The 18,351-nt window shown below is 49.7% G+C and overlaps 1 protein-coding gene across 2 annotated transcripts; it reads right to left on the bottom strand.

The window, feature by feature from the left end:
* Window positions 1-686: 686 nt before the first annotated feature.
* On the bottom strand, window positions 687-12,913 carry LOC110588997 (leptin). Of its 2 annotated transcripts, XM_021699378.1 has the most exons (3): window positions 12,891-12,913; window positions 2,886-3,057; window positions 687-1,213 (listed from the first exon to the last, which is right to left on the bottom strand). In XM_021699378.1, the coding sequence occupies exons 2-3, from the start codon at window positions 3,027-3,029 to the stop codon at window positions 854-856; spliced, it is 504 nt and encodes a 167-aa protein (XP_021555053.1). In that variant the 5' UTR covers window positions 3,030-3,057; window positions 12,891-12,913; the 3' UTR covers window positions 687-853. The 2 variants fall into 2 exon arrangements, with proteins under 2 accessions (XP_021555053.1, XP_021555054.1); XM_021699379.2 differs by lacking the exon at window positions 12,891-12,913 and having other exon boundaries at window positions 687-1,210; window positions 2,886-3,029.
* Window positions 12,914-18,351: the final 5,438 nt, after the last annotated feature.

The following is an 18,351-nucleotide window of genomic DNA, read 5'->3' as shown; positions in this document are numbered from 1 at the left end:
ACCACACTAAGTGGTTGCAGAGATGAGAAAATGACCCCCCTCCCCCATCCGAAGAGCTCATTGCACAAATGTGATTCAGAAAACACATTCTGGATCCTTCCCCTTGCCCCTAACACATTCCCCACCTCTAGGTGCACACATCCACACATCACAGATGACAAAATTTATTAATTCTTTTTGAAATAACCTGGTCCTTGGAGATCCGCTCAAGGCAGTGCCATTGCAAACACTAATTTCACATCTGTCACAGTAGAAACAAAGCCAGTTACCAAAGAACTAACTAGAGAGCCCTCAAGTCACTAGAAATGGGTTTGCCTCAGCCAGGCCCATCGAAGGGATTGGAACCAGCATCCCTGGCTCTGGCCAGCCCCAAAGAGCCTGGAAAAGCTGACGTTTTCCTTCCAGTCCATCCAGAATAAAAGGCGTAATAAATAACGTGTTGCTTGGAGTTTGCAGCTGTATGTGGATGTAGCCCTCACGGTGCTCCCAGAATTCTCAAACAGAACCTTGCTTGATGGTCCAAAGCCTCGGTGGGTGCCTCCTGCAATCACCCCAGGTCACGCTGAAGCATGCAGTGAGGGGGGAGGTGGCACAGGAAGGAAGACTCTTGTGAGAACCCCAGATCCAGTTCACTGTTTGCCGGGTGGGTCCCCCTTCCCGGTGAGTATGGAATCATGCATTCTATCTTTGGTTTCATGCCTTGGCGGCTTATGCCTTTGGAAGAGTGGTGCCGAGGTGTGAGAGAGAAATGGACCGGGGTCCGGATAAAGGACACCCACACGGGCTCTCTCCTGGAGACACCCAGAAGCCCAGGGCTCTCTCCTCGACTTTGGGAAGAGAGCCCTTTGAGGCCTCAGCACCCAGGGTTGCGGTCCAGCTGTCGAAGCATGCCCTGGAGGGCTGCCCGCAGCCTGCTCAGGGCCACCACCTCTGCGGAGTGCACTGAGGCTTTTAGGACATCGCGCAGGCTCTTGATGTTCTCCAGGCCCCTGGCCCGGGGCAAGGGGCAGCTCTTGGCGGAGGCCAGCAGGTGGAGAAGGTCCCGGAGGTTCGCCAGGTCATTAGCTATTTGGACCACACTTCTGGAATGCAGACTGGTGAGGATCTGTTGGTAGATGGCCAACATCTGGTTCATCCCGGACAGAGTCCGGACCGACTGGAGCCCAGGAATGAAGTCTAGACCAGCAACCCTTGGTCTGGAGCAGACACCCTCCTGGGAGAGAGGAAAAGGGAGAGCAGGATCTCAGAGAAGTCGGTTCTGTAAGGCCTCGGCGTCTCCCGTGAGTGTGGAGGTCCGCTCTCTTGCTTGCCTCCGGTCCCACTCACCACCCTGGCCCAGGCCCTTGTTTCTTGGGCCCCGGGGCCGCCAAGCTTGCAAGCTGGTCTCCTGGACTTCTGTCTTCCTGCCCTTCCCAAATCACCCTGCCCTCCCCTTCCAGACCAATCTTCGCAATGGCCTCTGCTGTGGAACCAGCCATGGGACCCGATTTCTACTTAGTTAAATCTCTTCCCCAGGCACTGAGGTCCTCCTGAAGTGCCCCTCCCCCAGCCATCCTTCCCCCCACTTCCACCCCCCAGAGGACTCCTCCCTCCCAGTTGGGTTCTCCAAGGCCTCCCACCCCCTTAGGGATCAAGGCTGGACAACCCCCCCCCAAGAGTGCCCCACCTCACTCTTCGGCTCCAGTAACGCTGGTTACCAGGAGGGGCTCTCCCCTTCCCCACTGCCTGCGACGCTCACTCTCGGCACCACCCAAGCTGGGACACTCTGGATCTATCCTGAGTGGCCCCGTGAAAGCAAGGAGACTCCTGGGTTTCTCTCTATAAAATGCCCAAAACCCTGTCTAGTTCTGAGCTGTCCCTGCTTCTGGCCACCTAACTTCTCCCTGGCTACCCAAGACCACTGTCAGACATGCATAGCGGGCGGGAGATGTGGAAGTTTCTAGATTGCTCCATGCTGGGGGAGCAAGCAGACTTTTAAGACTAGGGGCTACCAAAAACCACAGCTAAAAACCTTTAATGAGGGCATGCTGTGTTCTGGTTCTGTTGGGGGCCAGGGGGAGGGCAGGTGGAACACTTGCTTTATTTAATTGAATCTCAAAACAACCTTGTGAAGTCCCTTATGATAGTCCCACTATCTAGCTGTGGAAACCAAGGCTTCAAGACACTGAGCAACTAGCTTAAGATTTTACAGAGAGAACAGAAGTGTGAAGATTCACATTCGGTCTTCCTAATTCCAAATACAGCCCTCCTCTGGGAAATGGCTGAAGGTCTAGGCCTGTGGACCCCAGGACTCGCAGTAATAGGGAGAAGCTTCACAGGGCCAGAGTTCAGCTAGGAAGAATGCCCAATGCGGGGCACCTGGGTGGCTCAGTCGGTTAAGCGTCTGCCTTCGGCTCAGGTCAGGATTCCAGAATCCTGGGATCGAGTTCTGCATCGGGCTCCCTGCTCAGCGGGAAGCCTGCTTCTCCCTCTGCCTCTCCGCCTCCCACTTGTGCTCTCTCTCTAGCTCTGCTCTCTCTCTCTCAAATAAATGAAATCTTAAAAAAGAAAAAAAAGAATGCCCAATGATAAGCACATTCTAGCGATGAGACAGAGGCTCAGAGAGGATGCAGCTGGGGTTCTGGTCATCTGCCAGTTGGACAGAAGGACCTTTATGGCTCCCTCTGGTCCTAGGCACTAGGATTCCCATCAGAGAGGAAGGAGAGGGAGGAGGTGGGAGGCAGAGGGGAGAGGAAGAGGAAAGGCAGCTCTGTTCGTGCAGGAGGGAGGAATCAAGGCTGCCATGGCCCCTACATGAGGCTGCACAGGCCTTGGCTAACGTCTGAGGTCCTGGTTTCCCCATGGGCCAGTCACAGCTCTATTTTGTCTTCTCAGACCCTCCCTACCGGTTGTGAAATGTCATTGATCCTGGCGATAATCGTCCTGATGAGGGTTTTGGTGTCATCCTGAACTTTTTGGATGGGCACGGCTTCAATATAGGACAGACAGGACCAAAGCCACAGGAATCGGCACAGGGATCCGCAACGCATCTTCCTTCCCAGGATGTGCTTCTCGGGCCTGAAAACAGAAGGAACCACACATAGCAAGTCGCTGGTATCTCAGAAAAAACACCCAGACGCCCTGTTACCAACCACATTATCTGATGTGTATAAAAATGAGACTTGCTTTCTGCCATAGCAATCATCCCCTCAGCGTCAAAGACAATTTGTTATCTAGAATTACATTAATGAAATGCATTTCCTCGGGGAGGCAGGGCCTGAGCAATTAATCTACGAAGTGGTGTGGGATGGACCACAGAGCAGTAAGCCAAGGCAGGAGCAAATGGACGTCATGGTGATGATAGGACTTTATTGCACGCTGTGAGGAAGAGAACGGGCTTTTAAAGTCTGGTCTGAACCCAGCCATTTAATAGCTGCCTGACACAAAGCATATCACATAACCGCTAAAAGCCCTACCAGCATCTCCTGCAATATACCTATCTCTTGACTTTTATGAGGATCAAATGAGACAATGCATGTGCAAGAGCTTTAAAGGTGTTGTGAAAGGTACTCTATTATTATCCTTATTGCTAGAGATGATGTTACTTGTCCTCTCCATTACTCTCCCGTGGCGGCCTCTGATGCCTCTGTGATGGCATTTATCACTGGCTTTATTACTTTCTTTCTCTCCCACTGGGAGCCGGAGCGCACCCAGCCCTGGCAGAAGGTCTGTTAATGTGTCAGATACAGAGCCGGGCACCAAGGATACAATCGTGAACAACAGATGTTCTCCACTCTCGGGTTGCTTATGCTTTCATAGGAGAGATAAACAGGTCTGCAGGCCATTCCAATACAGGAAGAACAAACTTTTCGAGAAGGATGAGCGCAAGATACCACAGGAGTACAAAAGGGGCTCCCTCGAAGAGGTGTCACCTGAGCTGGGTATTAAAGACCCAGTAGGGGTTAGTAAGAATGGAAAGTGGTTGCCACAAATGGCCAGAAAACAGCTGGTTTAAAGGTATGGAGGCAGGGGCGCCTGGGTGGCTCAGTCGGTTAAGAGGCTGCCTTCAGCTCAGGTCATGATCCCAGGGTCCTGGGATCGAGCCCCGCATCGGGCTCCCTGCTCAGCGGGGAGCCTGCTTCTTCCTCTCCCTCAGCTGCTCCCCCTGCTTGTGCGCTCTCTCTGACAAATAAATAAATAAATAAATAAATAAAATCTTAAAAAAAAAATAAAATAAAGGCATGGAGGCAGGAGAGACTATATAACATGTTCATCCAGAATGATTGACACTTTCGAAGTCATGGAACAATGAATTCTAATATTAGTAATATGCAGATCCTTGAGTAAGCAGCTAAGTTTTAATGAGATACATAAGACAAAAGGTAATACAGTTAAATGTGTGCGAGTCTGTGATCCATGTTGTGTGCATGAGCCCGAAATGATAATCAAATGCAAGTAAATATTAGCATGAAGGTTCCGGAAAAGGCAAAAAAGTTAATCCCTGTTTTTTATGTTCTGCCTCATCTGGGTCTTGATAACAACAGATAATACATTTTCTATCCATAATCATATTAGTATGATTCATATTCTGGCAATATAATAGAAATAAACGGTCTGTTTATATATTATTTATCATGCTTGATCAAAGGTATGCTTTTAATCTGAATTTTATAGAAGGGGAAACCGAGGGTCAAGAAGATGCACTAACTTGCTCACAGTCAAACAGGTGAGTGGCTGAGTCAGGGTTCTGCTTAACCCAGAGAGGCTGGGGTGCTCTCTCCCCACCCCACAGTTTCCCTAGCCTTTGAGGAGAGCCCCAACTTACAAACCACCCCAATGCTCAACCAAGGTACCTCCTGGGACCATGTCCTTGGAAACAAACACCCTGCTCTAGGATGAAGCTATGGAGATTGTACCCCTGTATCAACTCAAAATCCTGAGTAATTCAGGAGGGGGCACTTCAGGTGTTTCTGTGCTTGCTTTCTCTCTTAAAAAGTCGAAGCTCGGGCGCCTGGGTGGCTCAGATGGTTGGGCGTCTGCCTTCGGCTTGGGTCGTGATCCCAGGGTCCTGGGATCGAGTCCCGCATCGGGCTCTCTGCTCCTTGGGAGCCTGCTTCTCCCTCTGCCTCTCTCTCTCTCTGTCTCTCAAAAAAAAAAAAAAAAAAAAGTCGAAGCTCCCTCTATTAACTCCCGATTACATGAGTAAACATTTCCACCAAATGTTTGTGGAACGGAGTTAAATAGCGCTAATCCCCAGTATGGTTCCACGAAACCCTAGCAAAAGTGGAAAGTATAGTGGTTAGGTCCCAGGGTGTCAGTGAGCCCCTGGGCAAATACTTTAACTTCCCTACAGCATCCGTTCCCGTGAGTAAAATGGAACAAATAAAACCACCTGGTGGAAAAGGGTAAATGAGATGGACCTGTCAAGCCCCTGCGTATTGTGCTTGTGTGCCGAAGGGTGGCTGGGTGGGGGGAGAGGTCAGCCATCTGGGAATTGTGTGATTACCAGGCAGGGCCTGAAACACTGGGCTAACACTGCCTTGTAGGCAACCCTAAATCTAGCATTTGGCCCACTGCCTCCCCTGGGCCATCTCCACAGGGTGCCTGGCATTTCTGGGTGCTCCCCCTGCAGCACAAGATTGAATGGTACCCTTTTCTAGGATTCTAGTGTAATGACACCCTCCTTCCCGGGAGAATTTATTACCAGATTAACTCTGGGCATAGTCGCTCTCGCATAATGGCCACCCTGTAACACCTGAACGGGAAAACAGTTTTACAAGCCCCTCTATCAGCACTGATAATATGCTTCAGTGGATACAGAAAATACACTGTAGTTCCTCGAAATGGGGAATTGAGAAGCTGCTGCTAAATCTGCCTAAGAGGAGGTGCCAGATTTAGGGGAGCTCCGTAGAGAACCCATAACAAGTCCATCTGAGATCAAAGTGGTGGAGAGAACGTGGCCCACCAACATACGCCACACAACATGTGTGCTCACATACATAACACACAGCATATGCACACACACAAACACATCAACACACCAAACCCTTTTAATAGAGGCTGCTAGTTGTCTCCAATATCTATGCTTCCCTTCTTCCGCAGTAATAGAATATCCAAGTTTAGATGGTGATGTGCCATCCAGAATAAATACTACACTTCCCAGCTTCCCCCAACTAGGTTTGGCTATGCCAATAAGCCTGGCCAATTAAATATCAGCATGGGTGCTGGGTGGCAGCTCTTGGGCTGTGTGCCTTTGCCTCTTCCTCTTTCATCCCTCCCTGCGTCCCATGCCTGGATTGCGGACGCAGTAGCCGGGGTTCTGGCGCCATCTTGAATCATGAGGAGGAGAGCCTCACCTTACAAATGGTGGAATGGGGAGCCGAGGTGACATACTGGCCTCAGACTGCCCATCCCTGGACTTGTGCTGCACGTGTGAGAGAGACATATCCTCTGTCTTGGTTAAGCCACTGTTATTTGGGGTCTCTGCTAAATGCAGCCAAACTTAATGCTAGCTGATTCATACACCTGGACATGGGCATCAGGACAGAGTAGATGTCAAGTGTTCTTGGGTTCCCCTGAGTGTCAGGACCCGGGTGGGGACTGGCTGTGGCCCAAGAAGGTGGTGTAGATGGCCGGTGAGAGCAGAGTTTAGGGACTAGAGAGGGGAGGGATAATTCAAGACAGCAACTACAACTTCACTAAGCACAGTGCCTGACACGTAATGGTTACTCAGTGGATAGCGGATGGTTGACAGCTAACGTGTACTGATCGCCCACTACAGGCCAGGTACAAAGACGAAAAGGACATGGAACCACAGGAAGGTGGGAATCAGGACTAGGGAGGGATGGGGCTGAAGACTGCTGGGTTTCCCCAAAGCCCAGAGAATATACCGCAGTATTTAATGTTGTTAACTATTAACATATATTATTTCTTAGAGATAAAACTAAAGAACAAAACTGTGCTCTTGAACAACCAGTTTACATAATTAGCTCTAACTCCAGGAAGAATGTAAAAGCTTTTTTTGTTTTTGTTTTTTTTTTTAGGAAGGATGTTTAAACAGCATGCCCAGGGTAATTCATGGGAGGGAGATGTGTATAAAATTATGAACTCTGGAGTTCAGCAGAACTCTGCTTTAGTTGGAGTACAGGACCTTGGACAAGTCTGCCAAACTCTCTCAGACCATTGTTCTTAGCTATAAAATGGGAATGATACAAACTGTAATTCCCACCTGAGGCTGTTCTGTGGATGAAATGAGGTAATGTATATAAAGTGCTAGCTCCTTGCCTGGCCTATGGCCAACCCCAATACACATGAGCTGTTATCACCACTATTTCCAGCTAAGGAATCAAGGAGGCATCTTGGAGGAGGTGGCATTTGATAAGGGCCGTAAAAATCAGGAGGAATTGGGTTTATGAAGGTGGAAGAGAGGAGCAGTCCAGCCAAGGGCTCAGAGGCTGAAGAATACCTGTGAACTCAGGACACGGGCTCACAGCCGGCATGGGAGTGATGGGCCAGGAGGTGGGGTGGGATTGGACCCGAGTGCCGCGTAGGGAGGCTAGGTTTCTTTTGCGGAAGTGAGGAGCTCTGACTGTTCCCAGGCTAATGCTTTCAGCCCAGGTGACAAGAAGGATAGAGATGGAAATTGGCAGAGGCACAGGGAGGGAGTTGCAATGCCTCTGATTTGCTGTTTGCAACTGGTGGGACCTCAGGTGGACCCATCCAGCTGACAGTTGGGATTGGCAGTCACATTCAGAAAAACAGGGCTGCAGATGTAGACCCAGGAGTGCCCAGGTGGAGAGAGCTGAGGTGAGAGGAACGGGGAGGAGAGGCGATTGTCAGCCAGCTGCCTGGGCGGCAAAACCTTTCCTCTCTAGAAATTTCCAAAATGGTTTTGAACATTTAGGAGCTGCCATTTTTTGAGGGTTAAAAGATGAATCACTGAAATGTTGATACAACATCCTGTCTCTTTTGTTTCTCTCTGCCCATTATTTAAGTAGATCCTGGGGAGGGAGATGGGCACTGTGGGGGGAGGTGTGGCTAATGGGCCGCATGCACACTGGCCAAGGTCTCCCCTTCACTCTGCTGCTCCCTGCCCCCACCCCTCTGCTCACCCTCACCCTCTGGCCCTCCTGTTCACTAGCTTTTGCCTCCTGCTGCCTTCCCTCTACTTTAATTAAGACCCTGACACCCCCCGTCATCTCTACCAGCATCCCCTGCCATGGGTACACTGGAGAAGGAAAGAGAAAAACCAGTGCTCCCAGGGCAGCACTAGAAAAGGAAATACCACCACAGAAAACAGTTCCAAGGCCAGCAGGAGAGGCTCCTATTACCACACCTTCCATCCGACCACATCCTACTCTCTGAGTTCACCTGGGGCCTGGATGCTGGCCCCAGCTCTATTCATCCTTATCTGATCCCCCTCCCCAACCCTGCCCCACTTGTATGCGGGCCCCCCACCTCTGCCTTCTCCACAGACAAGCTCATCTCCTATTTCCCCAAGAAGCTGGTGGCCTCCAGATATGACCTCCTTCACCTCCACTCTGGTCCTAGGGGTTGAGGCAGACCACGCGGAACCTCTCTGTCAAGATAGGGGGATGCTTCTCCAGATCCAGGCTGGAAGGTTTCCTGGGCCAAGGTCAGGCCTGCCTACAGCCTTCTGATGATAGCAGTGGGCGGGGAGGGGGGGGCGGCGGAGGGTGGGGAGAGCTTAGGGACACAGAGGCATTTGCTGGTGAAGGCTGCTAGCCTTGAGCTATCCAACGTCACATGTCTTCTCCTGGTTGAAAGTGCCAGAAGTTAGTAGGAACCCAGCACGCACTTCTCTCTTCCGTCTTCTCTTCTCCAGCCATTGGGATTTCTATACCCCCCTCTTCAGTAATCCTCGGTGTGCTAGTATGAACTAAATTCAGATAATGTGGTATTTGCTGTTAATTATGAGGGAAAAAGCTTTGGATGGTCTAAGCCTCTCCCTGCAGAAATTCTTCCTGTGGTCTCCCTCCCATCCTTTCCTTCTCCTCCTTTCCGTCCTTTCTCCATAATTCCAATTTGGAAGGGACTTGGGTACAGGGAAAAAACAAAGGATGAATAGAGACAGGGAAGACCAGATCTTGGTCATTCAAGCTACTCAGAATCCAGTGGAACAAACAGAAGCTAAAATAACTCATTTTAACACAACCTCATCAAGGTTATGAGGGAAGGAGCATAGAATCTGGGGAGCACAGAGGAAGGTGGTAACGCTGGGGAGGTGAGGACAGCCTTGTAAACGAGGCAGTATTTGAACTGAGACCTTAAAGACAGGAGTTCCCCAAGAGGGCAAGCAGGGCATTCCAGACCAAGGCGACAGTGTGGAGTTGGGGAAAACTATGGTGGGTTTAGGAGAATTCAATATGGCAGAAGGGTAGAGCGTGTGAGGCTAGAGAGCTAGAATGTCCCAGGCTTGATTCCACCTCGTGGGGGATCTGCCCTGTTCTGAGCACGCACGTGCACACACACACACACACACACAGGTCCTGGAGGCCATGTTTGCATGCCCAGTGGTAGTCAAGAGACCAAGAATACTCTTCTCCTCCCTTTCCGTATCTCTTCCTCTTCCAAAGCCTGATTAGGTCAATTGGCATCTCTCCCAGGAATTGAAAGTAGGGCTTCAGAGAGCCCAGTTTGTCTCTACTGAGGGCTCAGAAGCTCCAGGGTAGCCGTGGTTGCCCTCACGTGCATGGAATAGCCGAGAAAGACCAGAGTTCATCCTATAACTGGTGGGTTACAGTCAGTGGCTGCGCTCCTTCCTGACCTTCCTTCTGGTTCCTGACCTGGGTGGTTCTGGGCCCTCCCTGTCCTTAGCCTCCACTGTGAGATACTCTTCCACATATACTCACTTGAGTATGTTTCAACTCTCTGAATATATTTTTAGATATAGATAAACACATGTAAGAGGAACGAGGGTCAAGAAATCAAACTCACCCTTACAACGAGTGCTGCACTCTTAGGAGTTCTGTTTTTTAAATGTTGGTTGCAATATATTGTTTGAAACACTGAGCTAGCATGAGTGGTTTTCTCTTCTTTGCAACTGAGAGCCTTGTCTGAGAAATGTTAACACACATAACCAGCAGCCAGAGTGGGGGTGTGGGGGTTACATTCTTCCTACTCATCACAAACCACCCTTAGATCTGATCCCCATCATGGATAACAAATAGGTTTCAATTCCAGTGTCAACTCTGATCAACTTTCCGCGGCTCCCTGGCGCACTGTGTGCATGGGGAACCTGAAGCTCCATCCAGCCTCAGAAGAGAGGGTGCCTCGATCAATTAGCACTGTCTGCCAGGTGCAGGAGGCATGGACATGCTATTTATTCCAGCATCTCCCAAGGGCCTGGCACAGAGCGGGTACTCATTAATATTTGTTGAAAGAATAAATAAAATGTTTCCCATCTCTGACCTTCATTGTCTAACCAGGTTAACCTACCTCTATCATGGTTCACTTGCCCTGGTCTCAAAGTCACATTGTAGAATTCCCTTTTGCCCGGCCAGAATGCCTAGGAAACTTTCTTAATGAAGGCAGAAAACACTTTGGCTTCCAGGTTTCCCTTTAACAGTGACCTTGGTTGGCTTCCTGCACCTCAGGTGTGTCCTCCGGCACCCTGTGGGTCCCCATTCCTTTCAGCTTTCCCGGTTCTGCTCCATCCTGATGGTGGTCCCAGGTGCTCCCTGCCTTAGTCCCATTCGTCAGCCTGGCTCCAGCTGCTTGCTTTGGGCCTCCTGCGCTTCTCAGAGACCTCTCCCCCTCCTCTCTGTGGCTGCCCCCCCCGAACCGCCGCCTTTGAACTCCTCCCCAGCCCCATGCACCCCAGAGTACAAACACAATGTGCACACCGATGGGGATGAGATCAGCAATGAAATCAGTGAGACGTAGGCATTGACACGGATCACGCATCTGGTTTTGGGGAGCTGACAAACTGGGCCGGAAAGACTGTAAAACGCAGTTTGCTGAGAAGGAAGGCCCATCTGTTGTCACACATGGAATAAGTGCCTGAGCCCAGGCATCAGGTGTGTTGTTTCTAAGCAAAAACAACCTCTTTCTATTTCTCTGAGACAACTGTGTGGTCAAAGAAGAATTTCGAGGCTCCGGGCTGGCAGGCCGGGATGGAGCTGCTACCACAGAATCCTACTGCTGGGGAGGACAGTCTCCTGATTGACTGGACAATTGCAGGACAATTTGGCTTGCTTTTCCTTGCAATCACATGCATGCTGTTCAAGGATGCACACCCCACAAGGACTCTACTTCCGGGAAGCCCCTTCTCTCTCCCCAACTCCCACGTTCCTTCGGGTGGCATCTAGGCTGGAGTGGGGGACAATGACCTGGGTTCTGCAAGGAGAGTTCTCCCAAGTGGCCACCTCCGCGCCCTGCACGGACCACTCAGACACGAGAGGCATCCGCCTGGGGCTGAAAGGCAGGAATTCACTGCAATCTCCCTGGCTCTGTCCTTGGCGCTTGGAGCCATTTCCTGGAATGGAGCGGGGGGGGGGGGGGGAATATTTCCCCCAAATCCCGAGAAGAGTTATTTTGGGCATAAGATGTACAAAATATGAGAAGGACGCTCCTTTGGCCAACATGGACACGTTCCCCTCAGCCGAATGTCCTCAATTGCTAGAAAAGGGAAGAACCTAAAAACATCCAGTTTTTCTCTTGCCTTCTCCCCCTACCTAAATGAGAGAAATGATCCGCATGGCATCTCTGCTCCTGGGGAAACGGGAATGGCAGCGACTATGATTCTGTAGACCAGCCCGGTGGAAAAGAGATTGGGTACCCTCTCTCCCACCAGTCCCAGCTGAGGGCTGCCCACCTCAGAAGGCTACAGACCAAACTTCCCCGTTGTAGTTCCTACAACGGGGGTCACGGAGCTGGGGCTCCTGGGTTGGTGCCTGCAAGTACCTGCCCTCTGCCCCGCCCACCCTGAAGACCCTTCTAGCAGAAATCAATCATCTCACCCACTCCAAAACTGCTATTCTCAAAGGACAACCAGGCCACTCCTCTTGGATCTAGCTGTACGTAAGGATTCACAATTCCAAAATGCCACCATCTTGCAACTATAGAAGGGGGAAGGTAAAGGCAACCACACCCACAATGCAATGTAAACCAGGCCGGGAGAGAAGGCGGACTCTGCCTGGGGCCTACCTGCCAACAGTGGGTATTTGCGGTCCCGACAAGAGAGCCGGTAACAGTGAGAAACATGCAGTAGGCCTCTCCGCGACCCGCTGCTCTGTCAGCTCAGAAAACCCCAATTTCTTCCATTGTCAAGAAGGCAATTTGCTTGGCTTTGAGGCCAGATGTGTGAGACTCGGCAGAATTCTCCGAGATATTTGGGTTCTTCCTGACAGTTTCCCCTCCACCTCTACCCCACAGTGGTCCTGTTCCTAGGCTTTGGCCTTATACAGTATCCTCGCATTCACATATCAGAGATGAACACCCCCACCGGAAGATGATGCGGGAATTCTTAGCCGCAGAGCAAAGCTAGTTCCCAGAAACCGAACGCTCCTACCCGAACCCCCAGCACCCGCGACTCTATCCCCTTCCGAGGGGGGCAGGGTACCCTGATCTTCGGGGATGTGCTCAAGCCAATTTCCAAAGCATCTCAGCAGCTGGGCTGGCGGCTCTGACAGTCTCCGGGGATCCTGGCTGCCTCCATGGCACAGATTCCTGCTCCGTGGGCACGGCACAGCCCGGCCCCGAATCCAGATCTCCCCGGCCGCCTTCCCTCCCGTTTGAACTCTGGGACAAAGCCGCCATAGTCCAGAACCGAGCCGTCTGTCCTGCCCCTCGCCCGCCTCAGTTTCCCCCGCGTTCAGCGTCGGGTGGGGTGGGGTGGCTGGCCAAGAAAGACCGGCGGAGAAGGAAGAAGGAGCGTGCCCAGGCCTTACCTCGCAGCTGCTTGCTCCGCGATTCCTCCGGGGCTCCATGCCTGCCAGCCCCTCTTATAGCTGCCCGAGCACAACTTGCGCAACTGGTTGGCAAGCCCGGGCGCATCCTGAGCGCCTGCTCCCGCCCCGCCCTGCCCCGCGGCGTGGGGCAGCGTCCGGCCCGCTGGCTGCGGGGCAGGGGCCTCGAGGGAGGGCCTCCGAGGCGCCGGCAGCCACGCGCGCGCCCTCGGGGACCGCCCGGGGGCCGGCTGGCGGGGCGGCAAGTCCTGGCGGTCCCGCCCGAGGCTCTCGGCACGGCCGCGCTGCCGGGATCGACCTCTCCGGGCCAGGGTGGCGGTGAAGGGCTCCTCTGAGCCCGCGGGGAGCTCGGACGGCGCGCCCTCAACGAGGCGGAGGCGCACCGACGGCGAGGCCCGCGCGGCCGGCCCGACGGCCCCGGGCTAGAGGGAGCCTGCCCGCGGTGCAGCCCGCGCCCCCACCCACGATGGGGGTCTGCTCTGGCGCGCCCAGAACCCGGCTTCCAGTGCTCAGCCACCGGCACTGGGTTGTGAGGAGTCTGCCCCCAGGCGACACTAGGTGCGCTGCTTCGGAGGGCTGTGAGGAGGACAGCGCACTTCGGCCTTTGGGGGATGCTCTGGACGCACCGCGAGTCCATCCCCTACCCAGTATTTCCCACGTACACAGGAGAGTGTACGAAGCGATATTTTCCCCTCCCGGCCTGGGAGTAGGAGCCTGAGCCTCCCTCGAGTTTCAGGGACAAGGAAACTGAAGTCCAGGAGGTTAAGTGACTTTCTTCAGAACCCCCAGCTGGGAAGGGGTAGAAATGGGCCAGGAACCCAGGTGCCAACAACTAGATCAGGCCCATTCCCGTTCCCACAGCAAAGAGTAGCCCTGAAAACAAACCGTTCAGTTAAGAACCAGCCCATCGGGGCGCCTGGGTGGCTCAGCCGTTAAGCGTCTGCCTTCAGCGCGAAGCCTGCTTCTCCCTCTCCCACTCCCCCTGCTTGTGTTCCCTCTCTCGCTGTGTCTCTCTCTGTCACATAAATAAATAAAATCTTTAAAAAAAAAAAAAAAAGAACCAGCCCATCTTGTGCGGGAGCAGTTGGGAAGTTACGTGGGTGGGCCGAATTCGGCCACCACCTGTTTGTTTTGTTTGTTTTTTTGTTTTTTTTAAAGATTTTATTTATTTATTTGAGAGAGAGAATGAGAGAGAGCACACGAGAGGGGGGAGGGTCAGAGGGAGAAGCAGACTCCCTGCCGAGCAGAGAGCCCGATGTGGGACTCGATCCAGGGACTCCAGGATCATGACCTGAGCCGAAGGCAGTCGCTTAACCAACTGAGCCACCCAGGCGCCCACCACCTGTTCTGGTATGGCTATGAGCTAGGACTGGTTTTTGCATTTTTAAACAGTTGAAAAAAAAATAAAAAGAATGGTTATGGCACGTGAACATTATATGAAATTTACATTTTGGTGTCCATAATAAAGTTTTGAATTTTGGCCAAAAAATGGGGAGGGGACCTTTTCCCTTTTGTACCTACATATCTCTGATGTTGCTTCTTGGTCTGAAAAGCCTAAAATGTTTATTATCCAGCCCTTTGGAGAGAAAGTTTGCCAACCCCTGAACTAAAGGATACAATGAACATTAGCTCCTCTGGGTGGGCGTTGTGGGTGGGCGTGCAGGACTGCTCATCCAGCCCTTCTAGCAGAATCTTCCCATTGCCCTGGGGTCTCTTCCTTCCCCATTGAAGAAGCTTGTCCTGGTCACCTTTCCAGCCAACTCCCCTCCTTCCAACTGGCTTGGGTGACCTCTTCCACCTCCTCCCACAGGCTGTAAGTGGAAGGCAGGGGTCAGGTCATCCCCTTTCTAGGTCCTGGTACCTTCGCAGTGCCAGGCGCACCTGGGTGCCCGGGAAGAGTTTCCTGAATGGAACCCAGGGGCACTATGGACCACAGGACTGATTTCCGACACGCAGTATTAGTGACCACAGTGTGGGGATTCCTCTAGACTCAAGGCCACTGGGAGGTAGATATTTAGAAGGTGGGGAAAGACACCTGCAGTGATGATGGTGTGTAGGGCAAAGAATGCTGGGCTGACACGGGTCCTGGCGACACCATCAGGTTGCATTGGAGACTTTCTTACGGAAACATGTTCCCCAAAGGCTGGTGTGCTCCGCCAAGACCACAGGGGTCTGTTTTGTTCACTGCTACATCTTCAGCTCATAGTCCAGGACCTAGCATGACGTATTTCATTTTTAAGGCATATTTTTAAATGAAAATTTCAAACATACAGAAAAGCAGACAATATACCCATCACCTAGATTTCCCATATTTGCTTCATTTACTTTTTGGTTAAAATATTTTAAAGCAAATTACAAGCATCGTGACATTTCATCCTTAAATACTTCAGTATGAGTCTCTAAAAAATAAGGAAGCTTTTCCCCATAACCACAAGATCATTATCACACAATTATAATTCCTTAGCATCATGAAAGAGCAACTCTACTTTCAAATTCCCCAAATATCTCAGAAATGTCCTTCATAGTTGCTTTGTTTGAGCCTGGTTGTTTTGCACTTATTTAATAACTACTTATTGAAGGAAGGAAGAAAGGAAGTTGAGCTAATATTTGTGGAAGTCAGGAAGTGTTAGCACTGCCTGTGATCTGTAATTGTGCTGCCACCGAAAACGTGGGAAACCAACTAAATGTCCGATGAAAAAAATTGATAAGATTATTGAAAAGCCACGTAAGAGCAATATGCACACATTAAAAATTATGTTGTAAAATATAATATTTAATGATGCTAGAAAACTAATTCTATTTTGTGAACTGGAAAGAATCCAATTACAGGGCTTCTGGCTGGCTCAGTCAGTAGAGCGCGCGACTCTTGATCTCGGGGTTGTGAGTTCGATCTCCACGCTGGGTGCAAAGATTACTTAAAGAAATAAAAATAAATAAATAAATGAAGAATCCAATTACAAAATGGTGTTTTCTGATCACACACATTCACACCAAAATATACAGTATCGCTTCTGGGAGTGGGATTAGAAATGATGTTTAATCTCTTTTTTTTGGTGCTTTTCTGCTTTTAGAAAGTGTATACAATGGAATTACATTTTAAAGAGAAATATTTTATGGTGCTTTGTGTTGTTTTCATATAGTGGCTCTTTCACTCGTTGCAATCAAGTTTTCCTTGTCCCCAGTGTCTTTATAACTTGGCTCTAAGCAAGGGCTTAGCTTATTTGCAGGACCCCGTGGCAGCCTGGGGTTGCTCATCTCAGTGGCACCATCTTCGGGGTCACGGGCTGGATTTGAACAGATCTCTTGCATGAACATCACACAGCACTTGAGGCTGCATTGCAAGGATATGGACTGCCTATCTGTCTATCCATCACCTACACTTGGTTGATTAATAAATCTTTATGTTATTTTGGGGTGTCTGGGTGGCTCAGTCAGTTAAGTGTCTGCCTTCAGCGCAGGTCATGATCCCAGGGTCATGGGATCGAGTCCTGAGTCCCACATCGGGCTCCCTGCTCAGCAGGGGGTCTGCTTCTCTCTCTCCCTCTGCCCTTCCCCCGGCTTGTGCTCTCTCTCTCTCTCAAATAATAAATAAAATATTTAAAAACTAAATAAATCTTTATCTTATTTTATTTTTAATAAAATACTATATAATAAAATATTTTTTTTAATTCAAAAGGGACAAAGAGATATGAAAACTCAGTCTCTTCCCAGTCCTTCCTCTTTCCCTAGTAGCAACTGTTACTACCAATTTCTGGTGTGTCCTTCCATGCATATTCATGTTCTATCCTTCATCTATCTATTTGCTTAAAACACACACACACACACACACACACAAATGATGTCATAGTAAACACACTACTCTTCCTGCCCCTTGTCTTGAAATTTTTTTATTTTGGTGAATTTCCAATTTCCATAATACATTTACAAGAAAACATGACCTAACAAATCCCCACATACCCAACATCCAGCTTCAACCACTATTAATCTCACTTGTTCCATTTAATATATCCAGAATCTCACTTCTTACCAGCATACATATATCTTAATGGTCTCGAATATAATTTCCTACCAGTATACATAGAGCTGTGTCAATCTTTTTAAAGTCATATATTTCATTTTATGAATGCACTGCCATTAATCTTACCATATTGTTGCATACATGATGTTTGAATCAATATATTTAATTAAATTAATTAATATTTAATGTAATTACATTTCAATATGAATAAATATAGTGATGTAACTATACTTACCTATGGGTGACTATATCTGTGGAAGAAATTCCTGGTAATTCTGTGGGAGAATTGTTGAGTCAAAGGGTATGTACATTCAAATAGAAATATATGCCAAGTTACATTCTGTAGAGATTGCACCAATTTACATATGCAAATGGATGCAAGTAACAGTGACTTCAGCATCAACAGCATTTAGTTAACTCTTATAACCAGAAGCCTGGAGGAGGGCAGGCGTAGTAGCTCAGTGGCATCATCAAGGATCCCGTTCCTTCTAAACATGTCTGGATCAAAGGCACATTGATGTATGTATGAACAGATTTTGTTGGTTCAGATACAATTTTTCTGCCTAAGACATTCACACATAAATGTTCTGTCTCCTCATCTGACTGTGCTTTGTCTGTTTGACTCTATAATAAAATTCAGAAGCAAAACAGAAGAAGAAAAGAAGAAGAAGAAGAAGAAGAAGAAGAGAATCCTGCTCCTTCTGATCTTCTATTCTTCCATTGTGTCCTTGTGCTTATTGCTTCACAGTTGCAAGATAGATCCTACCCCTTCAGGCATCATGTCCTCACATGATTGCCCAGTAAGACAGAGGCAAAAGGTTTTCTTATCTTGAAATTCTGTTTCAAGTTGGGGCAGGGAAGTCACATTTTCCCTTATTTCTCATTGACCAGACCTGGGACTTACGCCCACCCCTATCACTGGCAAAGTAGAATGTGATTGCCATGACTGATTGAGACCAGTCATCACTCTCCCCCTGGGGCTGGGGCAGATCAAGGTGGATGAAGGAAAGCTCTGTCCTCACCTGAAAGAATTAGGGTTCCCCATGAGCTTGGAAGGAGAGTAGAAATGGCTCTTGGGTACACAACAAATAACGCTTGCTGTATTCAGCTATGGTGTGTTATCAAGCTTCTGATAATCTTGACTTATTATTAAATAGTAAAACTTGAGCCCTGACAACCTTCACAATAAAAAAAAGGTAATCTAGCACTTTATATTTCAATATTGCTTTTTCTTTTTCAAAGCACTTTCATGATCTTGTTTGATTTTGACCGTGACCCACAGAAAGAGGTAGGGCGGGTCTCATTCCCATGTTACAGGCAGGAGCCTGAGCTTCAGAATGGTCAGAGGACTCTCCTGGCAAGTGGTGTCATTGGATGCCACGGCTGTCAGTCAAGGTGGCCCCTGTGGTTCGACGCTGACGTCAG

Source organism: Neomonachus schauinslandi, chromosome 12 (assembly GCF_002201575.2).
Source record: "Neomonachus schauinslandi chromosome 12, ASM220157v2, whole genome shotgun sequence".
NCBI lineage: Eukaryota > Metazoa > Chordata > Mammalia > Carnivora > Phocidae > Neomonachus > Neomonachus schauinslandi.
The sequence above is the reverse complement of the archived record's forward strand: the minus strand, read 5'-3'. Positions and strand labels throughout refer to the sequence as shown.